Genomic DNA, 11,004 nt, shown 5'->3' on the forward strand with positions numbered 1-11,004 from the left:
TGTAAAAAAGGTAGTCACAGAACAGGATATTATTATTTTTTTTTTTCGTAAGATTATTTCTTTTGGCATTTTAGGCCTTTATTTGGAACAGGACAGCTTAGACTTGAACGGGCAGAGAGAGGGGGAATGACATGCAGAAAAGGGCTGCAGGTTGAAGTTGAACCTGCGGCCTCTGCGTCAAGGACTGAGTATCTGTATATGGGCGCGTACTTTACTAGGTGAGCACCCCAGGCGCCCACAGATAGGAAGTTTGATGAAATACTGTATATAAAAGAAGACACCTGAGTCCATAGAACTTTTCAGAGTTATGAAACTGATTAATTTTGATTCCAATTGTGTACCCACTTCATGGTAGAGGTTTGCAGTTGTACTAGTATCACTGCCATCAAAACCACATACGCCTAAATTGATAGCATTAGGCCATTAACGGTGTTCATACAATGATATTTGGTTTAGTGATTGGATGATTACAGATAATTAAGACATTTTTGTAGTCAATCAAAACCCTAGTACGCAAAAATGTTTTCTGCTCTGTGTCCCAGCTTGTCCAGATTTGGCAGACATGCTTTCTGGATCATCGGTGGAGGACCACAAAGGACAATGAGGACATCATTAGATGGAGCAGGAAGGTGGTCCTTGATCATGTCATCGGTCACAAACCCTGAGCTGTAGCTCCAATCTTGAGGAAAAGGCATGAGAAAGAAAGCAAGATCAACCTTCAACTTAAGAAAAATGTTTAACTTGCAGGTCAACATCCTTTTTTAGCTGACATAATTCGGAGGGAAAACATTTTTCTAAAAAAGTTCACTTTTTGACAGTTGTTTGGTCTTTATCTCTTCTGTGCTGGCTTAATGGGGTTTATAATATGGCCCATTCACTGGAGAAGACAAACAAATTGTCTGCTTAGTTTTTGTTTTCTCTAAGGGAAGATTTTAGCTATTTGTCACTGATGCTATTATCAACAAGAAACATGACAAGGTGTGTTGAACTTGTGCTTTTATCCACATATAGTCATCTCTCCCTCCAAGGCAAGCAAATAACGACACTGCTAACAAAAAGCAACACTTGTTGTGAATGAATAATGATCAAGGATCGCTGTGTATCCATTCTGTGTGGAACTAATGACAGACAAGACAGAATATGAACATTAAAGGCCCTTACAACAGAGATTATGTAACAACATTATGCTCATTAATTAATGAGCAAAATAGTTTCCTCAAAAAATTGTGCAAAGGAAGACATGAGTGTTTGCTAAGCCACTGTAACACCTTGTTGGAGCTATCTTCTTCCTCAGACTGTGGGGATTTTCTATAGCTGAGGAGCCTTTGTTTAGTTTCCCACTCTGAATACTCAGAAGTGAAATGAAAGGGCCAGGCTTTGAGGCTGATTTATTCAGATTCATACCATAGCCTGGCACTGCACTAATACATGTACATGTAATAATGTATGTCCTTTATGCTAACATGATAAACTTAGTCTTGGAAAATGTTTCCACCAGATCCCACATTATGGGAAGCAGGCACAAGTTAAGTGCCTCACTATGTCAGGTTTCTTTTGCTTTAAATATGACATTTCTATTTAAAGTCATGTTTTTGGCAACCTGATAAGTGTAAGTCTAATATGTACTCTTCTTTTAGCCATAGTTTTGTCTCCACTAACTCTTGAGAGACATCTCTTGCTCTTTAGCTGCTAAATGCTCACTTGCCAGTTGCCAACTTTGTCTGTCTGTCGTTTGGTGCTGGGCAGGCAGTGTGCAGTGGGTTTATTAAATGCCTGCTGCTGGAAATGAGATTAAAGACAGCTATGAGACTGACCTAAAACATTAAAGTTGTGGACCTTAAAACCAAAACAATTAACTGAAAAATGGTAAAAGTTCTTCAAAGCTGAGGAGAACCGGGTGATCATTTTCTTTGCGACCCATCAAGTGTCCCCTTTCACATTGTACATTGTCATTTGATCAGATATTAGTCTAAAATATTGATGAGTGCAAGTTTTTAGCATCTGTCTAATATTAATGTATTGCAGTGCTAGTTGTTTTTAAATAAGGACCACATTACTCAAACCTGTTGCCTCTTTAGTCAGAGGTCATAAGAACAATATTTGTTTAAAGAACAGCACATGTTCTGGTTGTTAAAATGCTTCAGGATGCACTTCTTAAACACAGGGCAGCTTATATTGACAAGGGCCCACCAGCCACCATTTTGTTAGGTCCATAGTTAAAGAAATGCTGCCTTACCCGCTGGAGGTTTGTCCAGTGTGAACCACAGCTTCACTTTATCAGGGTGTTTCTTCTTTACCTCTTCCAACTCCTCCCTCAGAAGGATGTCTTTCTCAGTCTGAGAGGGAGTAAGTGAAAGATATTTTATTTTGGGGTATTTCCCATTTCTGAACAGTAATACTTTTTAATAGCGAGACAGAAGGAAAGATTTTCCAAAACCATATACCACACATAGCGGACCTGGTTGGCAAATATGAGGGAGCACTTGGTGCTATCAGTTGGGTCTGCTGTGATGCTGCGAATCAACTGCAGCATAGGAGTGATGCCTGTGATGATAAAAATAATTTAAATTAGTCTCAAAGGATGGTTTGTGTCTAACCAAATTTTCAAAAAAATGATATTGTCAACAGTGAGGCTACAAATACAATATTGTCAAATGGTTGTGTTAATGGAAGTTAAACTACATTCCATAACCCTCATGTTGTCCTCGGGTCCCGTTTTCCTATGTCAATGCTCTTTTTATCTACCCAAAATAACATGAATGATTCCACACAATGCTCTTTGGCAAGTACAAACCCCTACTTTCACACTTTAATTTGGTTGTTTTTTTCTAAATATTATTGAGTAAAATTTGACATATTTCAGACTGTGATTATCCATCAACATACATTCCTTTAATTTTAGTCTAAATAATTCCTAATTTCTGCTTTTCTAACTCAAACATTACGTATAATTTCCTATAAATTAGGTTTATTGACCATAAATTTAAAAATAACTGTAAAACTAAAGTTAACAAGTTAGTGTTACGTAGTGTTGAAAATGTTGAAAAAGTGACAAACATCGATAAAAGCATCAAAATGAAAAAGGGGACAAAAACTTAAGAAAAAGTTGACGGGAAGACAACACAAGGGTTAATGTTCCTCCATGTTCTGTTTATACAACCCCAGGTTTCCAAATCTAATCTCACTAAGTTCCCTATTGTGGATATGAGACGTTTCATTGCTGTGCCTTTAACTTAAGTCAATAAATTGCAGTGAATGAACACTGAGGTCCTGTCAAATACATTCTGACCAATACAAGGCAAATGTCCATGAATCAGCCATTACAATCCAATAAACTTCTGTGAATTTAGGTGTAAATTCTAAATAAAAATATGCCCGATCGTTCAACACACACATACAATGCAGTTTTTTGGCTAATTCTGTATGATGCAAATTATTACAATTAGTGAGCACACTTAGGGAATCACTTTATTTCTCCCTCTAAAGAGATTTCAGCCTGCTGAGCCTGTGATGACATTAGGATGATTTAAAGTTCATAGGAATCTTAGTGCACCTGTTCCTCCAGCGATCATTCCAACCTGCTTAAACTTCCGAACTTTTGGCTCTGACTTCTTGTCTGGTCGGATGGAAAACTGACCTGACCAGGAGAGAAAAAGATTCAGCATTAGTAGGCCTATGTGTTTTGCAGCCCAAGTTGCTTTGACAGTCTTATATTGTACCACAGGGACATCTGCTGGTGGCAGCAGCTTAACAAATATGAAGTGTTTTCCTTCTTCTTTCATTCTTCTTTCTTTCTTTCTTTTCTTCATGCACACACAGCGTACCATTTCCCTTATACACGAGCAGTCCATTGGGTCCTCGGAAGTCAATCTTATCTCCAATAGCCATGTTGTCCAGGTACTGAGACATCTTCCCTCCCTCTGGGAAGGAGGGGTGGCAGTTCTTGTAGTACACCTTGAGTTACAAAAGAGGTCAAAGCAATAAACTGTTTTTGGCTCATCATTGCCTCTAATGGACATTAAAACTATCAAACTCTTAGCATTGTTAGCATAGCCAATAGTTTGTCCAGATAACAAGACAATAGTAAGGGTCCTGAGTGGGGTGACTTTTTTTAAAACCATCTGCTTAAAGCTACATGTATTGATTCTTCAGTGAATATTAAGTTGGCTTATTGTCAACTCATAAAGGTGATACTGCTAACATGCTACTTTCTTATTAGCATTATTCTGTTTTGGTTTCTTTAGCTGCTAAATGCTCCACTATGTTCACCAGCTAGTAGCTAACTTTAAAACTCTTGCTGGTATTTTTCCTCTTGTAGCATGACTCTTGGTTTTGTCTTGAAATTCCCTAAATTCCTTTAGTCTTTCAACCCAAATAACCCACACAAAAACCTCTGCAGTTATAGGCCAACCATGACGTCTGTGCGCCATATGAGTAATGTTAAAAACAGCACCTTGACCACCAGGTCGACGCATCCCTGGTCCTCATCGCTGGAAACTGGAGTGTAGGCTCTGACCACCAGACTGCCGTTTAGCTTGGCTGACAGGTACACATGCTGACCTGGTGCAGAGGACAGAAGGGAGGACAAGCAGGGAGTGAGGTGGTGGATTTGAGAGAATGAGGATGGGGGAAAAAGAAGCATGAGCAGTGGTGGAAAAAGGATTCTGCTCCTTTACTTTAGTTAAAGTACTAATACCACACTGTGAAAATAATACACTGCAAGTTAATGTCCTGCATTTAACATCTTACTTAAGTAAATGTATGTAAGTATTATCAGCAGAATGTTCTATAAGATATGACATATTATTGTCCCGTAGGAAATTTGTCTGCTGAATAAAACATCAACAGACAGTACAGTACGTGACAATACATGACGTGCCCCATTCTAAAGTAAGTTACGCATGGTAGGTGAATTGCCCAAATTCACAAAAATATTGCAAATTGTGAAGATAAGAAATTGGACGTGGTGAGGTTACATTGGTTAAGACCAGCAATGTATTATAGTGATGAGGACTGGACTGGTTGTTTGTTCTGTAGTGCTATCGGTGATGGGACACATGAAAGCTTAAAGCGGTTGCTTTTGCACCCACTGGCTCTATAGTGTCTGCCGGATGGAAGCAGTTAATTTTCATTGAACAGTATGTGTGCAGAATCTTTCAGGATCTTGTGTGCGTGTGTGATTACTTCAAGTATTAAAAGAAAATACTCATCATTGTGCAGTAAAATGTTTGTTCAAGGTTTAGCTATTACATCTTTCTGAATTAAATTTACTGCTGCATCAACGTGTATGTTGCAGTTTACTTATGTTTAAGGTTGTGCTCATTTTGAGTCCTTTATATGCAATGCATCATATTTTGTAAGATCATATGTTTGTAGAGCCCTTGTCCTTTAAAAACCACCAAATTTTATAAATCCAACTTTTCATTGGGTCAGAAAATTGGCCGTTTTCAGCTTTGACGATGCATTTTCCAGCTGATCTGAAACATTTTTTAGCTTAAGGAGGAGAATTTTCTCCACACGTAAAGGAACACTTCATTCTTCAGTTAATTACAAACATTCAACATCAAAACATCTGGAGATACATGGTTTTCACTGGGCAGGAAGGAAGGGGATGAAAAATTGTCATCTGAAAAGCTACTAAAGCTGTCAGACAAATGTAGTCGAGTTAAAAGTACAGTATTTGCCTCTGACTTGTAGTGGAGTGTAAGTATAAAGTTGCAGAAGTACCTCCAAATAATTAATACTTAAGTAAAGGTACTTCATTAAATTCCACCCATAAGGATGAGAGAAGTATTTATACTGTGGTGGAAATGCGCTATATGTAAGCCCTCTTAACTACTTCTCCCACCCCCACAGTGATCGTTTCACATGCTTATTTTACTATTTTATTGCAATTTAGGACTGACATGAATCACCAATACACCAACATATTTGCTATATTTAGAAATGTTCACCCAATTTCACCTAGTATCCTTTGATGTGTTGCAGTTCAATCATCTGCATCCGAATCATTTAGAGGTCAAGCATGTGTAAGGCCTGAAGTGCTAGAGATTCATAAGAAGAGGTACAAAGAATGCAACTGCTGCTCATATATGAGCGTGTAAAAGCTTACTTCTCACCAAGAGGCTTTTTAACATCTTAAATTGGCAGAAAACCTTTATAGTTGCAAAGAATCCTATCTGAGAAGAGAACAAAAGAGAAAACAAGAAAAGAGGACAGTTTCAGTACCGACTGGAAGTCCAAGTATATGATTTGCAGATGGAAGGCCATACCGAAATTTCTTTGTGTCATGGCTGATTTCCTGTACAAGGACACACACAGGTTAGAAAAAAACAACAACGAAATAGCACAATATAAGAACTTGTGAAATAAATGTCCTGAGACTTCAATTTGAGACTATGTGGTCTTTATACAGTGTATTTAACCAAGGGTGTGACTTTGGTCTGAGAAGGGAGAGGGACACAAAACAGAGGGTCTGGGGGTCCTCCACCAGAAAAATGTTTTTGATTTTAATCCCATTTCCTGCATTTATACATACATTTATGGGGACTAGGGGTATACAAGTCAGGACATTTTTAAATTAAAAATAATTAAAGTATGCCAGAAAGAATAGTAGGCTACTAAACTTATCGCTTAAAATAGGGGCCAATCACTGAGACTTATAAATAAATAAAAATATCAAACTAACTTGAAAGTGGGGAGAACACAAAAAGGATTTGTTAGAGTGGGGGAACATGTCCCCCTGTGCCCAGTGGAAATTATACCCTAGTATTTAAGGTATATTTACCTAATCTACTGTAAATTATGAGGGTTTTGAGAGATAAATATAACATTTGAAATGTTAATGACCCACTGTAGGGAATTATTGCAGTTGTAAGTGTTAGGCTAAAAGACAACATGCTGAGGAAATTAGAGAGGAATTAGGAACAGAACGTTGGTTTCATTTAACCTACTTTTAACATTATAATTTGTAAACTGAAAAAAAAAAACATATTTTCTCACTTGGCTTAGTGTTTCTTAGTGATTCTAGTTGTCAAAGGGACAGAAATTATTTCCACTGAAACTGTATGAAAGTGTGTTCTGTGGATCATCCAGATTAACATTGTCTGGAAAGAGAGCTAAATATTTCTTTCTTTTCAATGCTGTGAGCTTAACAATCAAACTCAATTCACCTAAAACTAGCCAGAAGTCTCAGACTAACTCAAAGCTTGATTCAAAAATTAAAAAATCCAAAAGGTTTTGCATGGCTAGACAGCACTTGAGGTAAGCAAGAAAATGTGTGTTGGTGAACCAACCCTTTAAACTAGAAGTATTTCTTAGTTCATGTACACCGGTAACACACAAAATGAAGGTTGTATGAAATTACAAACCTTATTCTAAGGTGTAGCTGTTGAATATAAAGTTACTGCATAATCAGGTTTGAAAGTGCCTGCAGGAATAACAAGTATTGATTCTTGGTTAAGTGTTTGTGTCTGTATGCAGTCTACCTGTTTGTCTAAAAGGGGAAGGGAATATTTGACCATGGGGTCCTGTAGAGTGACAGGCAGCTTCTTCTGTCCTGCAGAGCCTCCCAGGAGGAAGTACAGCACAGTCGCTACCACCACAAAAGCAGCGGCCACCACCGGGACTGTCTGCAAAACAAAGATTGCATATTGTGGAGGGACACAGTGCACTTAACTGACACTCATGTTCTAATTTTGTAGTAAAGTTTCCAATCCTTGTTCATTTGAATGTTGACATGGTTTATCAAGGAGTTACATTTTAATAGTAAGTCAACATAAAATATGGAAGTATTTCATGGTCAAGCTCCCCAGTATAATTCAGAACTCCTCAGCCCCTAATCCAAGTCCAAGCCTCGAATCAATTGTTTGAGGTTAGTGCGTAAGGGAGTTCATGCCTTTTCTGTGGCAGCTCCAAAGCTTTGGAACAATCTCCCACTTTGTTTCAAATGTTCTCCCATTATTGAAAAAACTAAAACAAATTTGTTCTCAATGGCCTTCGGTTGCTCTTAAAGGTTTTTTGCATTTTTAATAAAATATTGTACTACATTGTCTTACTTTTATTGTTATTTTAGTTTCATTTGTGTTATTTTATGACTCCTTTTTTTTTGCGTGGATTTTAAATAAAAAGAGTGGAATAATTGAGTAAAAGTTCATTCTCACCAAGCTCGGATCCATAGTTTCAGCATGTGCCAGAGTTTCTTCTCCTCACACAGCCTGACAGACCAGAGTCCACACACAGTCAAGTCTCAATTCTGGTGTGAGAGAGAGAGAGAGAGAGAGAGAGAGAGAGAGAGAGAGAGAGAGGGGGGGGGGGACACACGTCTACACTAGGGGAAGGGTGACACAAGGTCCGAAGCACCAATAGGAAGACAGATCTCACTATGACACACAGTATAGTGGTGGTGCACAGGCAATGAGGAGCAAAGCCTTAAAATCACACCATACAGAGAGGGGAGGGGAGACACACACTCAGAGATTGAAGTACATTAAAAAAACACAGAAAGAATTTTTTTAGTTTTAACAGAGAGGGAAAAAAAAGTACTTAATTTAAAAATTGTCAACAGTTTTCTTCAATCTGGCCTCTGGGGCCTCACAGATTTTTATTTTTGTAGACTCTCAACTAGGTTACCAATGCAAGTGAAAATCAACTTTTTTACCATACTGACTAGGCTACTGTGTGTGGTTGGAATTCTGGGCTAAAAGCTAAGGTGTATGAATGAAATAGACGGACAAGGCAATAAATAGTCTACTGTTTGTTTCTACATGGTTTGTTTAGAAAGTAGATTATATTGAGTTAAAATCAATAAAAAAGGGTTTGACTGATTGATTGATCCTGCTGCATATAGAATATTTTGTTATGTTTAGTGCTTGTTGCAGTTTCCCTCCTGTTCTGCTCCCACCTGCTCCCTATTGTGTTGGAATAGTGTGTCTCAAATCGCACACTTTCGTTGCGCCCTGCCATTTGTACTTACCGGTGTCACGACCTGTCACCGGAAATGACAATCACATTTAATCCCTTCTTCTTCTGTACAATTGTGAATTTCACCAAGTGAGAGCATTCTAGTTTGCTATTGTTTTTAGCAAAAAATAATTCCTGCTTTGTTAACTAACTTTTTGTTAACAAAAATAAATGTCATTTTGTTGTTATTTGCTCGTATTTGCCCGTTGTCGCCATCATGTCACCCGCCTCCCATTAACTGAAAACAGTACACACAACTGTATTGTAATTTTTAATTTTAATCATTCTTAATCTGTTTTACTGATCCCCTATGGGGAAATTACAATTTACACTCTGTGTCCACACTTTGTTAGTTTACACACAGTCCTGAACTACACACACACACGCTCAGGATCTATACATTCACTAATGGAGAGATGTCAGAGTGAGTGGGCTGCTGTCCGAACCAGCGCCTTGAGCGGGTGGGGGGGTACGGTGCCTTGCTCAACAGCACCTGGCAGTAGCCAGGAGGTCAAGTGGCATCTCTCCAGCCAATCCACACTCCGTACTTTTTGGTCCATACAGGGACTTGAACCAGTGACCCTCCGGATCCCAACCCAACTCCCCACGGACTGAGCGACTGCCACCCCCAAATTTAATTGTAATATATTTTCTTGTTAATGCACTCTTTTCAATCCCTTAATTATACCTATTCTTTGCAGACCACTCTTTTATGTATATACTAATGTATGTGAACTAAAAATAAGCAATGTTAATATATTACTGTTCATTTTAATGCTCAATGGTTTCATGAGGAAATCCTTGTGGCCCATAGATCAGACTGTTGTTGTGAAGCATTAGCCTTACAACTTACTTAATGGCACAAAACATCATCACATTTTTTATTTAAAGTTGTATTTATTATTATAGTTGTTGTTATTTTCACTACTGTCTGAAGACTATTGTTCTAAATGGTCTTCATAAAGTAGTGAAAGCAGAGGTAACAGAATTGACATTTAAATAGATCTCATTCCTCTGTTCGTATACAAACATTATATGCTTGCTACAGTCATGCAACATGTAATACAAAAGATAACAAAGTTAAATACTTTTAATGTAATTTTATTATAAAAATGTGCTTGTAGTTCTGCAGGCTACCCCAAGGCCGTAGCTAGTTTGATGGAGATAAGGACATAAGGGTGGACTTCAGGCTCCCCACGGGATCCTTGTACGGTCTGATGGCCGTCGTCACCCTAAATGAAGGACCTCTATTCCTCGTTTTTCCCTGAAGAGATGGGTCATACAGTACATACATCAGGTGGAGGCAGTAACAGCGGATACGTTTTAACATTACGCTACTGTTAACGTTACTGGCAGACAATCAGCTGATTGCTATTTAGCTGAGCTAACACTTACATCGGAATATGTACAACTTGTTAAGAACATAAATTTAACACTAAAATCATCTACAGTGGGACAATAGTTTAACACAAAACAATATACCACAACACATGTAACGTTAGCTCATAACTTATTTGCCAATATGCTCTGAGAGCACGGTTCCCCAAACGGTATCTGTTTTTCCCCAACGTGTTTTCATGAATTGTTTTTTATGAATTGCAAGCATTAAATCGTCACCAACACGGTCATGCAGCACATCATTAGAAAGCTTAAAGTCTTGTGATTCCATCAAGCCCCCGCACAAAGCAAAAATAAGGTGACTTACAGCGGTTATAATCACGTTATGAAGTTAAGAAACACTGCACCGTTTCTGTCTAAATTGAGCGTGCATCCCTACCTTTGTCCTCGTGTCTTTATCCACAGCGGTGTAAGATTTTCATAAACGTTGATTTCCTAAATTGCAAACACTCCAAGGAATTAGAATATCCAAGCCTTGTAATCCCTAATTAGCTGGTCCCCTCACAATCTTGTAGTTTCTGGCCAAGTTTCGACATTCAGAAATCTAGATAGTGCATAATTTCTCGGTTTTATAGCTTGTAACTTTTTCCCTGTGCGGGCTAAAAAGAAGGTCGACACACCATTACAATCTGTGGCTTCTGCAGA

At 38.2% G+C, this 11,004-nt stretch overlaps 1 protein-coding gene across 1 annotated transcript; it reads right to left on the reverse strand.

The window, feature by feature from the left end:
• Positions 1-49: 49 nt before the first annotated feature.
• Positions 50-8,262, reverse strand: LOC117948655 (NADH-cytochrome b5 reductase 2). Its single transcript, XM_034878433.1, has 9 exons — positions 8,163-8,262; positions 7,488-7,631; positions 6,229-6,301; positions 4,454-4,560; positions 3,825-3,954; positions 3,554-3,637; positions 2,459-2,544; positions 2,237-2,336; positions 50-679 (listed from the first exon to the last, which is right to left on the reverse strand). The coding sequence occupies exons 1-9, from the start codon at positions 8,175-8,177 to the stop codon at positions 507-509; spliced, it is 912 nt and encodes a 303-aa protein (XP_034734324.1). The 5' UTR covers positions 8,178-8,262; the 3' UTR covers positions 50-506.
• Positions 8,263-11,004: the final 2,742 nt, after the last annotated feature.

Source organism: Etheostoma cragini, chromosome 8 (assembly GCF_013103735.1).
Source record: "Etheostoma cragini isolate CJK2018 chromosome 8, CSU_Ecrag_1.0, whole genome shotgun sequence".
Classification (NCBI taxonomy): domain Eukaryota; kingdom Metazoa; phylum Chordata; class Actinopteri; order Perciformes; family Percidae; genus Etheostoma; species Etheostoma cragini.

Coding starts and splice junctions, on each gene's coding strand:
- LOC117948655 (XM_034878433.1), bottom strand. Junction 2,545..3,553: donor AATGATCGCTGGAGGAACAG/GTGCACTAAGAT, acceptor TTATCATCACAG/GCATCACTCCTATGCTGCAG. Junction 680..2,236: donor ACTGGACAAACCTCCAGCGG/GTAAGGCAGCAT, acceptor CTTTTCCTCAAG/ATTGGAGCTACAGCTCAGGG.